The sequence below is a fragment of the Lissotriton vulgaris genome, chromosome 3_1 (genome assembly GCF_964263255.1).
Source record: "Lissotriton vulgaris chromosome 3_1, aLisVul1.2, whole genome shotgun sequence".
Taxonomy (NCBI): domain Eukaryota; kingdom Metazoa; phylum Chordata; class Amphibia; order Caudata; family Salamandridae; genus Lissotriton; species Lissotriton vulgaris.
This window is the reverse complement of record NC_141689.1, coordinates 1,534,725,675-1,534,743,121: the sequence shown is the minus strand read 5'-3', so window position 1 is coordinate 1,534,743,121 and position 17,447 is coordinate 1,534,725,675. Positions and strand designations below refer to the sequence as shown.

Genomic DNA, 17,447 nt, shown 5'->3' with positions numbered 1-17,447 from the left:
AAATTTCTTTGCATATGTAATCTGAAGCATTAGGTTTTCTATATTGCGGGATCTCTTCAAGTATCATATCCCACTTGTACATTGATGGTGATATTTACTTGAATAGCTATTTAAGTAGCAGTAGTGGCTCTTAAGGTTGCCTACTATATTGAGCAAATGCATTTTTAGCAGTCACATTGGATCAGTTTGTTTTCTATGGGTTTTCTCTTACCTTTGCTGAACAGAAAATAATCCGATGCCCAACCTCAAAGCTCAGAACAGCATTTGAAATTTACAGATGTTCCTTCTTTAGTTTAAAATCTTTACTGTATTTTGCAAAATGTCATTTGAAAGGAAATTACTAATTGCACTTTCTAAGACTGTTTCCAAATCTAATCTGAATGTTGTTGTGAAACACCTGACTTGTGTCTTTTAGAAAAGAGCTTCGCCACCAAATTGCCTTATTTTCTGCACTTAGTGCAATCTCTGAATAACTGTATCATATGACTTTTTAATTTTCAGTGAAACAGGTCGCTCTTCCAACCAGTGCTCCAGTCCCCATCAGCCGAACAACTGCAGCACCTGAGCAACTGAAGCGGCCGGAACCTGTACTGCCCTCTGTCCTGGTTACCAAAGATCATAACAAAGATGGTTGTAGTGATGAGAAGAAAAAAAGAGAGAAACCTGAAAAAAAAGGTATCCCCTTCACACCTCAAGCCTGTGTTTCAGACTTATTTTATATTCCCTTGCTGTGGTTATCTACAAATAGTAGAATGTACAATTGTAGTTTTATTCTTAACAATTCTAATTGCGTCCTTTTTATTTTCAGTAGTGACTCTATGTACGCATGTCTGTTAGCATACTGTCTGCAGCTCTTTTGTGATATATATATATATATATGGAGAGAGATATAGATATATAGATATATATAAATAAATATATTCAGAAGATTATTCAGAGGTCTACACCAGCTGTTCATGGTGCCATAATCTATGCAAACCAAATCCCTTCTTGAAGTGCCCTACCCAAGTTAGTCCCTTGGTGGCAGCTTCCCTGATTTACATTTAATGCCAGCTAGCGATCCTGTTTACAGGTTGGCCGAGACTTGGGAAATGTATATCTTTTTATTGATGGGGCCGTACACTCTGTTTCCAAGGGGGGACTTTTTTATGTAGTGTCCATCCAGTCATACTTACTCTTTTGTAACCAAGCATCTGCCACTTACACCGTGACCAAATGCATCTTCCTGAAAATAAACTTTACAACAGTGTGAACTGTTAAAGTACTGTGGCACATTATTCACTTATCCCATATCCCACCTGTTTGCCATAATCTATATTCTCTTGTTCCATGCCAGAGGCTTGCCTTAAGTTTGCATCCTTCGTCCCTCAAATGTGAGTTAAATATGAAACTCTCCGTTAACTTGTTGTTTTCTCTTAACTCAACCTATCTGGAAGCTGCTCGTAGAGGAACCATTTTCAGTGCATATTGGCAGAAGAGTTGATTATTCTTTCCTCACCAGCCCCTGCTCAGTATAACCTTTTATTGTACTGTCAGTCTGCAAGTGGACCATTTTTATAATATGAATTATCTCACCTTTATAATTAAAGCAACATCCTTTCTAAAATCAACATATTATTCTATACCCAGTTGAACTGTTATACAAGGTATGGATTTTAGGGGATTTTTATGGACATCAAATTTAGCAAGATGGAGAATAAAAACCATCTATTTTCAACTAATATTGTGCAGTATTTTAACTCTTGTTGGGTTTTAGGAGTTCATGTTACTAAAGCTTTCTTTCTTTTGGTAGTCGTTTTCAAGTCCTACATATTTGTGCATGATTAGTGTATTGTATAAAAACAGAAATGCTCAGTAGAGTTACCTGGTGTCTGGCTGCTGTAAAAAGCACGTGCAATGGCTGTCCTCTTACACCAATACCTCCCTCCAGGCATTATCTGTCTGGCTGCTTTGCCACTTTCTCTTGGTATTCACTCTTCCTCTGTTCTTTGGCTTCATCCTTGCTTTGCTGGGCCTAATTTTCCCTTATTCTCACCCTTAACACACTTTATATTAATTACCCATCTGCTTCTCTATCCAACATACTCTGATTGATTTTGTGCTGGTTTAGGAATTAGCTGATTTCTGACTTAAGGCTAAGTAATGCACCTAAGGGCAGGGCATGGCCTAGCTGGCAGGCAAGATAGCCACACTTCTTTAGAGTTCCGACCTTGAGCCCGTTTTAATTTCGCCTGACCTCTGTAATCATCCTGCTGACACCTCTAGTCCCATCCCACCCCCAATCGCTGGAAGGGGAGTGGTGCATAGCTGCTGTTGTCTGAAGCACTTGGTGGGCGCAATGCCGGGCTTGGCAGGACAGTGGTATGGCCATGGCTGAGCAGTGCAGGGTGGGGTGGCCCTCTCGCCCACCAGTAGGCAGTTCGGCCATGGGGACTAGCATCTGAGTTACCTCGCCCCTCAGCGCAGCAGGGTGGGGCTAGGAGCCAGAGAGGGGACTGCCCCCCCTCCCCTTGGCCTGTTCTGGCGAAGGAGGTGGGCCGCCACAGCTGTGTATGATTGATCGTGATGGGCCCCTCCTTCTACTCCCCTTCAACCGACCGGCAGATTGACCTGTGAACACTAGCTGGGTGGCTCTGGTGAGGTGGTGTGACCGCACCTCAAAGAACTTGGTGAAGCATTAGAGGTTCCCTACGGTCCTCGAGTGGTGAGGGCACTGTTCAGCAGCACGAGGGTGTGATGATGCACTGTGGCCTCTTCCCCCATTGATCTGGTTTTTCAGACGGAGAACCGCAGCAGCGATACATAGTGGCATGGGGATCAATCATAGAGGTAGGGAAACTCCCCTGCAGGGGTGGTCCGTGTGACTGTGCACTAGTGAGGCAATAGTGTGGCAAGAGAGAGGGTACGGAGGCACTTTGATGGTTGGCTGGAGCCCCCGGACCGAGGGGCTAGCCTGGCTAAAGAGCCTGCAGCGCTCCATGGTTGGATCCCCACATTTCTGGAGGAGGCTAGAGGCCTGTTCTTGCAGCCTAGACTGCATGTACATTCGTGCCCAATGATACAGGCAATAACTGCTGAGTGAGAGGCTGGGACTGTGGCCTCCATACCATGTCTGGCCAGCAGACTGTGGTGAAATCCAGTTATTGCCCGTGGTGTCTGGTGTTGCGGACAGGATAGCACGGAGGGCCCCCCCCTTGCAGGGCAACCATGACAAGGGGGGCTCATAGCGGTAGATCTTATCAGCAGATGAAAATGGACAAGTATGCCACTGCCCGCAGTGGGTGATGAGACAGACCCACGGCAGGGTAGCTTTTAGGTGGTGAGTTGGACAATAGAGGCTTAGGGACATCATGCCTGCCATACATGGCATCTTGGGATGTTGCTGTCACTAGAATCCAAAATTTACACTGTGAGCATGGAGGTGACCTTATTGCGGGCTGACTTAAGGAAGGTCAACGAGAGAACCACACAGACAGAAAAGACCTTAGACCAACTTAAAGATGATTTGGTGTCGCTTAAAATTAAGGTTAACCAACTGCAAATCCAGGCGAAACTGGAGTACAGTAGGCCACGTGTTGATTTTTTTTTTGCGGAAGATTTTATCCTACAGATACTGAATCCAAAGAGACTATAGAAATTGTTCTCTGTGGAGCGGGCCCACAGAACACCCGTTCGGCTACCTGGACCAGGACCACTGCCAAGAACTGTCATTATCTGTTTTTTTAATCACAGAGACCGGTACGTGGTATTACAGGTTGCACGCATCAGGGAAACACTCCAATGGGGGCGTGGCTTAGCACGCAATGGAGATGGACGCACCCGGGTAGAGCTCCAGCTTAAGCTCCCCTACCCCGGGTCGTTTCTCCGTTCATAATTATCCTTTTGGCCCGAAACTGCTGGCGGACCCACCCGCACTCATTCCCCGCCTGCCGCCTGAATTTGGTGAGAATCGGTGACGGGACTCCCCTTTGAGGACGCCAACAGCGTTGACGCCGGCCTGCCCGCGACCCGGCTGGGAGGCCTCACTGGGCAAGGCCGAGGCTTTTGGCGGGCTGCTAGGCCCTGACGTGCGGCCTGCGCCGGAGCCGGCGCGGATCTGCGGGGACGACTGGGCGATCCCTGTCGGTGCTGGACTTGACCCTACCCCTTACCCCGCCCATGGCAGCGGCACCTGTGACCCCTTAGGGAGCGGAAGGAGGCGACGGAGAGCGGTGGAAGGCGGTGGCCCTACCCGGCGGCGGACCTGAAGAGCTCCACGGAGGCGGAGGTAAGCAGGAGCCTGACACCGGAGGTGCGGCGCCGAGGAGAAGACGACACCCTTGGCTGCCCCCGCCGTGCGCTGTCCTCACCACACACACCCAGGAGAGGGGACCCGCGCTGGGAGACGCATGAGCCGCGAGGCACCTGGGGCCAGACACGCAACCCCCCCGCGCCCTCCCTGGACCTAAGAGCCCCCCCCCCCCCCCCCCCTGCACACAGTACCCACTGAGGAGCCACAGACTGCCACAGGCGACGCCCGGACACGGGCGGGGACACTGGAGAGACGCTGTAGTTGCCAGGGGCGCCCACGCGCTCCCCCCCCATGCTGGCGCAAAAAACAGAAAAATTAAAGCATATGAACTTCATGAGACGCAGGGGACGGACTGAGGAGCCCTCTCGCCTATCCTGAGGCAGGCCGCCGACCCGCTCCTGCTGACCGCTGCTGAACTGGACCTACGCGCCTGGACGCCCCACACCTCGCCTAACTGGCGGGCGTGGGCCGAGCTGCGGGCAGGCCTCACGACCCACCTGCAAGATACTCGCCCCTTGATGCCTGGGGTAGCTGCCACTGCAACGGAAGGTGCCCACCACACACCACCCGGAGGCCCGCGACTAAGACCCTTGAGTGGCTGCACAGACTACACCCCTCCACACAGAGGTAGCCTGGGGCCTGCGGGGATTATCCTCCATCCACGACTACATGCTCCACGCTGCTGCCTCTCCTCCTCCTGATAGCAGGGATCGCTTGCACGCCCTGCCTGGCCCATGTCTGGAGGGGTGAGATCGCGCTCTGGATTAGGAACTGCGTCGACGAAGGGGAAGCAGACGAAAGCGGCACCCAAGATGGATGCGGAGAAAGTGGCGTCGAAACTAGACAGTGTACTGGCGGCCATGGAAAGGATGGAAGAATCCCTCCAACAGACGCGCACTTCCCTGGAGACCAGGATCGATGTAGTGGCCATTGACCTGACCCACCTTAGGGCCAACCACAAAAAACTCCAAGACCGCACCACGACGCTGGAGAGCGCGGTGACAACCATCGAACCAAAGATAACCCAGGCGGATAAACACATACAAGATCTCCTAAACAGAGTGGATTTTCTGGAAGACCGCGCTGAGGATGCGGAAGGACGGGCGCGAAGGAACAACATCCGCCTGGTGGGCATTCCGGAGAAATGGAAAGGGACAGATCCTGCTCGCCGCGTAGAGGATTGCCTACGTGACCTGCTGCCGGAAGACGCGCTCTCACCCCATTTCGTGGTGGAACGGGCCCACCCCGTGCCCACGAGACCGCTACCACCTGGCTCGAACCCCAGGCCATTCCTCCTCCGGGTACTCAACTACAGGGACCGCAATGCGATACTTCGCGAGTCCAGGAAGCTGGGGGGAAGTCAAAATAGACAATGCTACAGTGATGTTCTTTCCCGACTACACTGTACAAGTACAAAGACAGAGACACTCATTCCTGGCAGTGAAGAGACGCCTACGCCAAGCGGATCTCAAGTACTCGCTGCTCTTCCCGGCCAAATTTAGAGTTGTCGCACAGGATAAGACACACTTCTTCACAAGCCCGGAGGAAGCGGAGGCCTGGCTAGAAGAAGGAAAACCGGACGCACCTAGGAAGGCACAAGGAACCACCACCACGGAACGGACTCGAGGACCGAGAAGACGGCGCCGTCGCAGGACACCTTCATTCCCACAGAATCGAGAAGCGGCTACACACTCTCCACCCATGGATCAAATTCTACAGGACCAACGAGACGCCCTACGCAAAGTGGTGGAAATTCGCAGCTCACCATCCCAATCGCCACAGCCGAATGCCAGCCCGACCGCATCCCTGACGGACGACGAGGCGGTATACGGCCTGCCGGACACCCAGCGCTCCGAGGAGCTTCCAGAAGTCACGCCTCAGACAGCAGACCTTTTCGGCTAACCAGGAGGGCCACAAAACCGCTACGACTTCGGAATGCAGCACGGACGCAGCTGGGGTCCTGCGTAGCTGCCCACCCCTTCACAGGTAACCTGTGCGCCTATCTATGGACGCAAACTCCCCAGCCTGAGGAACCGGGACTGCACCAGACACTGTGAGTAATCGTTTGCTTTTTACACCCGACCTGGCCACTCACTGGCAAGAACCAGAGACAAGACTGCAGTGTCGCATATACTTGCCGCCACTGCCCTGGCTGCTGGAGAGGGGGGATCTCCCCCCGGGGCCCTACCCCCCACCACTGACACTTGGGGAAAGCCACTGACACTATGCCGAGCGGCGAGGCCTGGGCACCCACCAGACAGCAACGGCCTCTTTACCCACCCAGGAGGGATGCTACACTGTAACTACTACTCTCACACGAATAAGTCACACGATACCCCCTAGAACTGTATAGTTTACGAGCTCATTAGAGCGTTTGGACGGCGACATGTTGTGCAGCCGACCTTGTGGTATTTTCGATTTTGTTGCCATGTTGAGGCCATAAGTTTTCCCTCCCTTCCTTACCCCTCTGTACCACTGGAGATTGTTCCACAATGTGTTTAAGACTGGTAGTCTTTTTGCGTTGAGAATGGGACACTGGATTTGGTGGGGAACTGCACGCGGAGCGTTGAAATGCGGGGGGGATGGGAGATATCACACAACTGATAGATATGGCTGAAATACGAATATGCACTTGGAACGTCAGGGGAATGCACACACCGGCCAGGCGCTACCAGATCTATTCATACCTGAAAAGACACAAGATAAACATAGCACTGCTCCAAGAATCACACCTGAATAAGACGGAGGTACACGCACTACGCCGCAGATGGCGTGGCCAACTTTATGCCACGGACTACTCCTCATATGCTCGCGGCACACTTATATGGGTTCGTCCTGGAACCCCCTGGACAGCCACCGATACCACCATAGACCAGGAGGGTAGATTCGTTGCTGTGCAGGGCAGACTGGATGGGCAACAGGTGGTCCTGGTATCCCTATACTCCCCTAATATAGAACAGGGAGTTTTTCTGACGCGCCTTTCCACTGCAATGGTGACCTGGCACACGACTCCATGGATACTGGGCGGGGACTACAATTGCACTCTTGACACGACACTGGACCGCTCCTCCCCACCCACACTTCATGCGCCCACACGGGCCGCCACAAAAGCATTGCTTGGGTGGGCTGCGCAGTGGGACCTCCATGATGTCTGGAGATCACGCAACCCCGGAGCGCGGGTCTACTCCTATTACTCTGGCGCCCACGATCTACATGTCCGCCTTGACAGGTTCATGGCATCCACCGAACTCCTACCTCTAGTAACAGATGCGCGATACATGGGCCGCACGCACTCGGACCATAACCCACACTTTCTATCTATATCCTGGGAACGCCCACGCCCCCCTGTACCCACCTGGCGACTACAACCCGCGCTGCTGCTTGACGCGACCTTTCGCAATTCCCTCCTCAAACGTACTGCCCAATACTTCGAGGAAAACGCAGACACGGCGTCCTCCCCCCAGGTAGAATGGGACGCTTTCACTGTAGTGATCCGAGGCCACTGCTTGAGAACACAGGGACGCATAGGGCACCAACTGGAAGGCGATCTAACTAGACTGAAATCTGACTTGCTCGACAGGGAGGAGGAGGCCGTTGGGGGGGATGCTGACTGGCTACGGGAGGCGCAAGCGGAACATGCGACTACTGGAACGACTGCGCAACATTAATTACGCAGCACACTCGGCAAGGACACACCACCTGAGTGACAGGCCCGGCAAACTCCTGGCCTGGCTGATATCACAGGAAAATCGCTCGACCCCTGTAACAGCTATACATGTGGAAGGAAGGCGCTTACTGTACACTCAGCGACAAATTCACGATGCGTTCACCACCCACTATGAAGCGCTATACCGTTCCCGACTATCAACCCCCTGCCCTGACATTACTGGCTACCTTTCCCTCCTGCAGATGCCACAACTCACAACTGCCCAGCAGACCGAATTGGGAGCCACGCTTTACCCAGACGAAATCCGAGAAGCAATATTTAACTTGTCCAACGGCAAATCCCCGGGACCGGACTGGCTCCCGGCCGAATTCTATAAGGCTAACTTTGACATCCTTGTCCCGGAACTCCAGAAAATGTACGCCGCTGCTGCGGAAGACGCAGCCTTACCCCCAACGCTAAATGAAGCCACTCTAATCTCTATCCTTAAACCTGATAAAGACAGCACACGGATGGGCTCTTACCGTCCCCTAGCGCTACTAAATACGGACTACAAAATTCTGGCCTCCACACTAGCCCGCAGACTGGCTCCTCACATACCCCAACTGGTTCACCAGGACCAGAATGGTTTTGTCCCGACGCGACACACCTCCCACAACATCCGCCGCCTCTTCCGGATACAGAAGTACGCTGTCCAGCAATGGCCCAGAGCAGGATGCCTGATATTGGACCTGGAAAAGGCCTTTGACTCGGTCGAGTGGCCGTACCTGAGAGCGGTTACTGAGAAGTGCCAGCTGGGGGATGACTACATAGCTATGGTGGGCCTCCTATATGATAGGCCAACAGTTCGGGTCCGCACGGGCGCACTGCTCTCGGACGTACTCCGAGTGCGGCGAGGCACTAGACAAGGCTGCCCCTTATCGCCCATACTGTTCTCACTGGCTATGGAACCCCTAGCCACGACTCTCAGGACCCAGGGACCTGAATGGGGGATACCACTGGCGGACGGCCTACATGCAGTGTCACTCTATGCAGATGACTTACTGCTGTACGTTAGAGACATAACTGATATCCCTGCCTCCCTAACTGACGTCTTCCGGACATTTGAGGAGATGTCGGGTCTGCGAGTCAACTGGGCTAAGCCCGGGGCCTATTCCTTCAGCCCGGACACACCCGAGTGCGACATCCGCCTGGGCGGAGGGAGATTACAATGGTACCCTACCACCTTTCGGTATCTAGGGATACGAATTTACCGGGACCTAACAGACGTCCTGGTGGGGAATCTCCTGCGGACGATCGCCTCAATTAGGGCACAAATCAGCTTCTGGAACACCTTGCCCCTTAATGTTCCTAGCCGAATAGCGCTGACCAAAATGATTGTGCTGCCTAGGCTGTTGTACTACTTCGCCAATCTTCCCACGTATGTCCCCAACAGAATATTCCGAGACCTGGAGGTCCTGCTGCGCAGCCTCATCTGGAATTCGGGCCGCCCCCGAGTGGCACTGACCAAGCTGTATATGCCTACTGATTCGGGAGGCCTGGCGGTTCCCAACATGGAGTTGTACTACCTCTCGGCACAACTGCAATGGGTGGCGGGATGGCTAAGCGGCAACCATCTGGAGGACACTACCTCGGACACCGCTGCCTGGACGCAAACCCAACTTTGCACACTGTTCCACCCGCTAACCAAGGCCCCCTGCCCCTCCCAGTTGCACCTCGCAGTAGCACGCAAGTGCTTCCTGAGATGTCTGAGACTCTCAGGAACTCACCCGGGCAACGACACCATATGCCCCGATATTACCCCTACTGGGCACTCCGGGCCCGACAGGTGCACTGACTGAGACACGCCTGACCGCCTGGACGCAAGTAGGTGTAGACGCACTTAGCGATCTGTATGCGGATGGAGAGCTGCTCCCCTTTGCGAATCTTGCAGCTGACACAGGCCTCCCAGCTGGCCAGTTCCTGTTACATGCGTCCCTCTTGCGTACGCTTACCGCCTCCTGGGGCGACATGACAGTGGAGCCACCGATGCACACTTGCACGTTATGATCAACGGCTCACACATCATTCACTGGCTAGCCCAAGCCCTGCAGGCACACTCACAACCATCAACGATGCCGCTACGGGAAAAATGGGCAACACAGGGGACAGGACTGGACTGACCAGGAACGGGAGATGATTTTAGCCGGACCGACCTACATTCCACGCAACCCCCGCTTTAAAATCATTCAATTCTACATTATACACCGAGCTTACCTCACGCCCGACAAAATTAACAGGTACTTCGCAACCACGACCGCTGCTTGTCACCGCTGCTCCCTACATGGGGCAGACCGCTTGCACATGCTATGGCACTGTCCAGACATACGGCCATACTGGGGCGACGTCACAGCGCTACTCACACACAACACTGACGGACAGATGCCCCACACATGGGAGGCGTGCATCCTGGGTCTATACAGACGCACGAAACTTAACAAAGTACAGGCGCGCTTCTGGGACATGGGTCTCATAACGGCGAAACGCCTACTTACTAAACATTGGAAAGCCGCGGTCCCCCCCACATATCCGACACTGGTACACCTCCTTCACCAACTGGACGCGTGCGGAAAGCACGGTCCTCCTCCGGGAGGAAACCGCAGGGCTTCGATAATTCCCCATTGCCCAGCTCTGGGACGACCTCCTTGAGACAATCCAGCGCACCTGCCAGGAGCAAGGGATAACTTGAAGCAGCAAGCCCTGTTGCCACTACGACAACGCTAACTACGACCACAGTGACCATTGCTGCGTGTCTGCCCCCCGTGTCCATTGCATCGCATTATGGAACATCCTGCTGCACCTCGCCCCGCACCAGCTGACCCACGACTGGAACCCACACCGCTCTCTGTCCTCCACCCCCCCCCCCCCCCCTCCTCCCCTGACCTCACCTGCTTCCCCGCTTACAGAGGTCTTTCTTTCCTACCGTTGTCTAGACATAGGGGACAGTTAACTCACTGGTCAAGTTTCCCGACCAGACCCCCTCACTTATTGCAGGCGATCATAACCATTGCATCATACAGCTGGCAAGAAGCGGCCCCCTTACAGAACTCATGACGCCTGCCGAATGCTGAGCCGCGACAGCGCCCAAGGACTGCAGTAAGATGCGGACTGGCACCGGAACCCCACCTGCATTAGGACACGGCCAGGATGCACAGTACACCTATCATTACCCTCCTGTCTTTTACTTTGCGACCTCCTACTTGCAACACTGGAGAGACGCATATATACCGCACTACCAGATATCCTGGTCTCCATACACAATGGCTGCAAGCAAGCCACCCCAAGCTTAACCGTTTGCTCTTATGCCTCAGTGAGCTATACCGCCACACATCTTGCTGCACCCGCGTCGGCATTGTGCACACACGTCTGAACCGCCACCTATCGACAGCTCCCCCACTACTGCCTAACCACAGCGGATTCCCAGATCCTCAGGGGGGACTTGAGCGCTAAACACAACAGCACTAATGCTTGGCTAACTCTGCAATGTTTATGTTCATAATAAAAGATAAAATGTAGACCTATCATTTATGCAACTGATTACCAGAATGTTGTACATACATGTCTATGGATATCGCCGCCGGACCCCCGGGTTACCGGCTAAAGGGCTGTGTCATTCAATTAAGGATCCACTTGACTATATATGGCCTGACCGGCCCCTGCATGCCACGGAATGTACAATGTATGGCAACAATGTTATGCACAATAAAGGTCTTCCAAAAACAAAAAAAACAAAAAAAATCAGGGAAACACTCCAATTTGAAAACTTGACAGTACAGATCTACCCCAACTTCACCCTTTAGGTTGAACAGCAGAGAAGTTGATTTTGGGAGGCGAAATGTAGGCTGCGGACCAGAGGTGTGAAATAAAGATGCTGTTCCCGGCAAGCCTTAGGGTGCTTCAAAATGGCAAATCCTGGATTTTTACCACCCTGGAGGTGGCCTGGGAATGGCCTGAGGGTTGGAGGCCAGAAGACAGGCGGCGAGCTGGTGCTATTGGAAGGAGGCCTCCCAGACTGGACCGGGGACTGGTGGACCCTCTGAAGTCTAGACAGAGGGAGCACCTAGACTGTGGCAGGCTTGCAGTACTTGACGACCCACGCACAGGGGGGGGGAGTCTGACCACTTCGAAAACGAGGCAGCCGACTAGAGAGAGGATTGAACAGAGACTGGGCAATGTCCTACCACCCCCCCAGTTCCCCTTTCAAAGGGTGATCCCGGAGGATGCCGAAACATTTGGGGCCGAGGTGACCATCTACCTTGGGACACTACTTTGAGGATCTTACATGGTAAGAGGTGTCTGTCCACAGTGGCTGTGGACATCGCTACTAAGGGACTATTGCAAAGTAATCTTTGTATTGAGGTCTAGAGTTTCACTTAACGTGGGAAATGTTTTAAATGTTATTGCTTGGGCAACAGTCACCCTGCAAACCGGGGACAACAGGTCGTTAGAAGCTTGTGTTGCAAGTGGGTGGGGATAATTGGGAGGGACAAGTTCTAGTTTTTATGTAATGGCATGCTGTTCCATCACAACCTTGGGCCTGACACAGGCATGTGAGGGTTCAGGGAGCCCTAGACATACAGGGACTAGATGTTCGATGCGCCACCAACACATGCCCCCTTAGGTAGACAAGGGGATGCGCTAACTTTCATGTCCTGGAACATTAACAGTATGCAATATATGATGCAATATCTGGGACGACACAGCCTGAACATTGAAATGATGCTGGAAACCCATTTGAAAGGGACTGAGATAAAGATGCTAAACAGACAAGGGTATAAGATGAGTCCTCATACAGCGTTTACCCTCTATTTTAGGGGATTGGGGATCCTACTTGGAAAATTCACACCTTTTACCGTACACCCCACCTAGGTGGATGACCAAGGAAGGTACATGGTGCAATCTGGCACCTGGAATGGGTTAACTCTTAATTTGTGTGCTATATACATTCCGCCCACACTGAAAGATGTTTCCAGGTGGGATCCTTCTACTGGGGGGCCATTTCAACCATATCCTTGACAAAGAGATAGTCTGGTATCCCCAGAAGAGGGAGGGGCTCGCAGTCGGGGGCTGTATACGTTTTTCGAGGCCATGTGGTGGGAGATATTTGGCGATCTCTAAACTCAAGGGAAAAGCAATTCACATACTACTCGGGAGCGCATCGCATCGTACCTCAACATGATTTGATTTCCTCCTCGCCCCACATGCATCGTTGGCTAGCATCTGTGACACCTGAATTATGGCATATAGGATTTCAGATCACGCACCTCTTTGGATGGAATTTTAGGGTCCCTGCACAGGGATCAGAGCTGTGGAAGCTAACCCCTTGGAGTCTTAGAAACAAGGGCATCAGGAAAGGCACCAAGGGCCTGATTTAGATCTTGGCGGAGGGGAATACTCCATCATAAACGTGACCGTTATCCCGTCCGCTGCATTATGATCCTGTTATATCCTATGGAGATTGTAATACAGGAGATGGAATAACAGCCACATTGGGGACGGAGTATTCCATCCGCCGAGATCTAAATAAGGCTTTAGGAGGAAATACTAGCAATGGAGGCTGGTGAGGGAAGCCCCCTGTGAGAAAGTGCCTCTTCACATGATAAGCCCCCACTTTTTGCCTAGTATTTGATGTGGTTTAGATTGTAGTGCACTGGGTCCCTGCCAGCCAGTTTCCCTGTGCCAGTTCCCCTGTGCCAGTGCATCTTCCCTAAAACATATCCACTATTGTTACTTCTGCCCCCTATAAGACCCTAGTAAGTTGTGTCCTGGGCACCTAGGGCCTGGAAGCTGTAGAGGCCCTGGGACCCTCCTCACTAGGACCATGCACTGTCCTTGTAGTTTGAATGCCTTTGTGTGGTGAATAATGACAGTCGACATGGCACCCTGCCTGGGTGCCATGCCTGCCACCACTGCCTGTAGCTATAGGTAAGTTACCCCTCTAGCTGGCCTTACAGCCCTAAACCAGGTGCACTATACCAGTGGTAAGGGCATATCTGCAGGAGTAGATATGCCCCTACTGATATACTTCCACGCCGGAGCAGCCTGACAAACTACAGCTGAAACATGAATACTGGGCCCTAGCAGAAAATAAGGCATGTAACATCGCCTTTGCATCCCAAAGGAGAGTCTATGAAGTATGAAATAAGACGGTGCAACTGCTGGCGTGGCTGGGAAGCAGGGAATGAGAGATAAGTTGGGTGTATGAACTCCAGAGGGTGAGGTAGTTAGAGTAATGGAGACATTCCAGAAGCATTTGCACGCTGCTACCGCTCCCTATATAGTTCACACATCACACGTTCCTGTGCGGATAATAAAATAATCTTGGGAGAGATCGCTCTACTGGAGCTCGCTCAGGAGGCGAGACAAGACATGGAGGTTGACATTAGTGAGGAAGAGATCGGTGTGGTAATTGGGGACATTCAGACAGGAAAAGCACAGGGTCCGAACGAAATGCTGCCAGAGTGGTATAGAAAATTGGATAGTGAGCTAGCCCCGCACCTATGCAACATGTTTTGAGAAGTGAGGCATCAGGGTGTCCTCCCGAAGGACCAGAGTCTAGCCATTATCGTCCTAATACACAAGGAAGGAAAGTCACCTACAGATTGCGCTTCCTACAGGCCAATATCGCTTCTGAACATAGAGGGGAAAGTCATGGACACCCGCTTGAGGAGAAATATAGAGAAGCTAATTCACCCAGATCAGTCAGGCTTTATGCCACACAGAGGGACATTGTTGAACCTCAGATGGCTATATGCCTATATTGAGAGCACAGAGGGAGGGTCTGGGCTCGGCGGTAGTCCTGTCCCTTGATGCGGCCAAGGTCTTCGACACGATTGAGTGGGATTACCAATGGGCTGTACTGGAGAGGACCCTAACTATATAGGTTGGGTAAAACTGTGCAACCCTTTTGAGAGTAAACCGGATTCGATCCTGTCCCTTTATTCCGCACCGGGGCTCCCGGGAATGATACCCACCATCACCAATGCTCTTTGCCCTGGTGCTGAAGCCATTGGCGTGTTGTGTACGCACTGACCCGCTTGTGAGTGGCCTAACGTGGGGAAGAGAGTTGGAATCCAGAATTTCCCTCTATTTGTATGATATCCTGCTGTATGTGAGTCCCCATGGTTTTGTTCCCCAGACTGCTCCATACATTTCACTTATGTGGTACCGTACTCTGGGTACATGATTAATTGGGGAAAATCTCCTGAAGGCCCTCATGGTGGAAAGTATGGGCTTTAAGTGGGAATGGTGAACAGTGGAATCAATTTAGATTTTCTTTATATGAGAGAGGTGGAGAGTGTGTTGTGAAGAGAGAGTAGAAGTGCAGTGGTTACATGTTGATGAAAGGTGGTGAATTTGAGTTGGGCTCTTCACAAGATAAGGCTAGAGAAGTTGAAACTTTCCTTTTTCCCAAAAGGCACAACTTTTGTAGATAAGTGTTGGTCCAGAAGTGCGAGGGGTGTAAGAAATTGCAAACCACCTGTATATTTAAAAGATTTTTTATGTTGGTGATTAGGGGTGAACTGCATTCACTATTAACAGGTGTTTAATTCTTCCAGCATTGTATTCTGCTAGATTTATCCATCCCTTGCCAGTTATTACTTTTACTTGTTTTATTTTCTTATGTTTTCCTTACTTTTCCCTTGTTCTCCGGTTTTTCTCTTCAGTTGGAATCAGAAAGCATTTTCTTGTATATGTTCAATGCTTGTATTTTTATAGAACAGAAGGGGGTGTGTTATGTAGAGCATGCGTTCTTGATGCCTCGAGCATAACTTGTACATTGTTGTGGTCTACGATGAACCCTGTGATTGCAGGGAACTAGAGTGGTTGGAACGAGAGATTGGTGCACTACCCCCAAAGTGAGCTGACTGTTGTGCCCCCCATTAAGAACATTCCGCCATCTTGCTGATGGCAGAATTAGGAACTCTGGGACAGGGTTATGCCCACTTCTCAAAGGAACCCCAAGTGACCCCAAGGGTACTTAGCCTATTGACTACCTTCCTTCACTCCCCTTTGCGCCCTTAAATTCAGTATTTAGGGGAGCCCCTGACACCAGGAAAGCAGATTCTGCTGACTTGAAAAGGACACCAAAAGCCACAAAATGCAAAAACTAAGGGGCAGCAATTGACTTGACGCCAACCCTGTTGGCCTGCCTGCTGTCCCCAACAGTTGCCCCAAAGACGACGTGACTTGTCGTCCAGCTGCTCTGCCTCCAAAACAAAAACCTGGGAGGACTGCCGGCACTTTGAGAATCAACCAGGATCTACTGAGGAGTAGCGGATCTGCTCCCCTGCATCCTGCAGGTATCCAAGAAGACTGCTAGGAATCCGGATCTCCAAAAGACCCGCCACCAGCAAGCACCACTGCACCTGTGCCCCCAAGCCAGAGTTGAAGTGGGCCAACGGTGCCAGCAAGCTCCTGAGACCCTCCAAAGTCAAACCCACCTTGAGTTTGCACACATTGGGCTCAAAGTCGTCGCTTGCACCCTATTTGGGCACGCCTCCTCTACCACAAGTGTCTCCTGCAGTGAAACCCCGACACCTCAAGACCCTACTGCCCCAAGCCCCACAGCCGGAGGACAAGTGGACTGAAGGTGTCCCTATGTGCTTGAGTATCATGAGATCTGAGCCTTCCAGTCTCTACTTGCAGCCTCTTAGTCCCAGGACCGTTTCCAATTGAAACCAATGAGTACCCGACACAGAAAAGCATCTCTGCACCCGGAAGCCCCAAAGCCTCCCGAGGTGACCTGTTGGTTTTGCTGTTGGTTTTGCCTTGGACTTTGCCCTTTACATACCCTAACTCCAGAATAATAGTCCTGTAAGTACTGCCAAGTAACCCATATTCAGTATATGTTTTTCCCTATAGGATAACATTACCTTATTAGAGACAGTGCAAATATATTTAACTGTTCTCTTCCAAACTGCTATTTTAAAAAGTACTTACCCAATAATTAAGTTCTTGGTGCTAAAAATTATATAAAAATATGTGCTATTTGTCTAAATTGGTGTAGATCTCCGTGTTGAGTGTGTATCAAGTATGGTCTGTGTGCATGCAACACATGTCTAAAACTCCTTCTTGATAAGCCTAAGGCTGAAGCCCACACTACCACAAAAAGAGCACCTCGCATTGTTAAAGCAATCCTGTCCACACATATGGGGATACCTGAAGACTCTGCAGAATATACCTCTTTTTGGTATATTATCTAAATAGCCAGCTTCCTAAAGACAACATCTGTGGAATGGGGGGGGGGGGGTGGGGGGGGGGGGGCAGAAAAGCCATGTCCAAACTCACGAGGGGTTGGTATTATTGGGCTTCGCCATCCTTGACCTGGAAAAGTACTGTTGGGCATCATGACTGATACTGGTCAACGAGTGGGTTTTTATCTCTCTAATGGGTCTTGAACAGGGCAGACCACAAGGCCCTGGCCCCAGCCATTTACCAAGGGTACTATAC

At 51.6% G+C, this 17,447-nt stretch overlaps 2 protein-coding genes across 4 annotated transcripts in view; one reads left to right on the top strand and one right to left on the bottom strand.

Annotated features, from left to right (window-relative positions):
• Positions 1 to 17,447, bottom strand: part of LOC147728143 (uncharacterized) — a 330,065-nt gene that overhangs the window by 195,372 nt on the left and 117,246 nt on the right. The gene's annotated exons all lie outside the window — the stretch shown is intronic.
• Positions 1 to 17,447, top strand: part of AIMP1 (aminoacyl tRNA synthetase complex interacting multifunctional protein 1) — a 157,497-nt gene that overhangs the window by 78,103 nt on the left and 61,947 nt on the right. For all 3 annotated transcript variants that reach the window (XM_086962027.1, XM_086962028.1, XM_086962026.1), the window contains exon 4: positions 502 to 675. In XM_086962027.1, the coding sequence (XP_086818153.1) occupies positions 502 to 675 (174 nt within the window). The remainder of the gene's footprint in view (positions 1 to 501; positions 676 to 17,447) is intronic.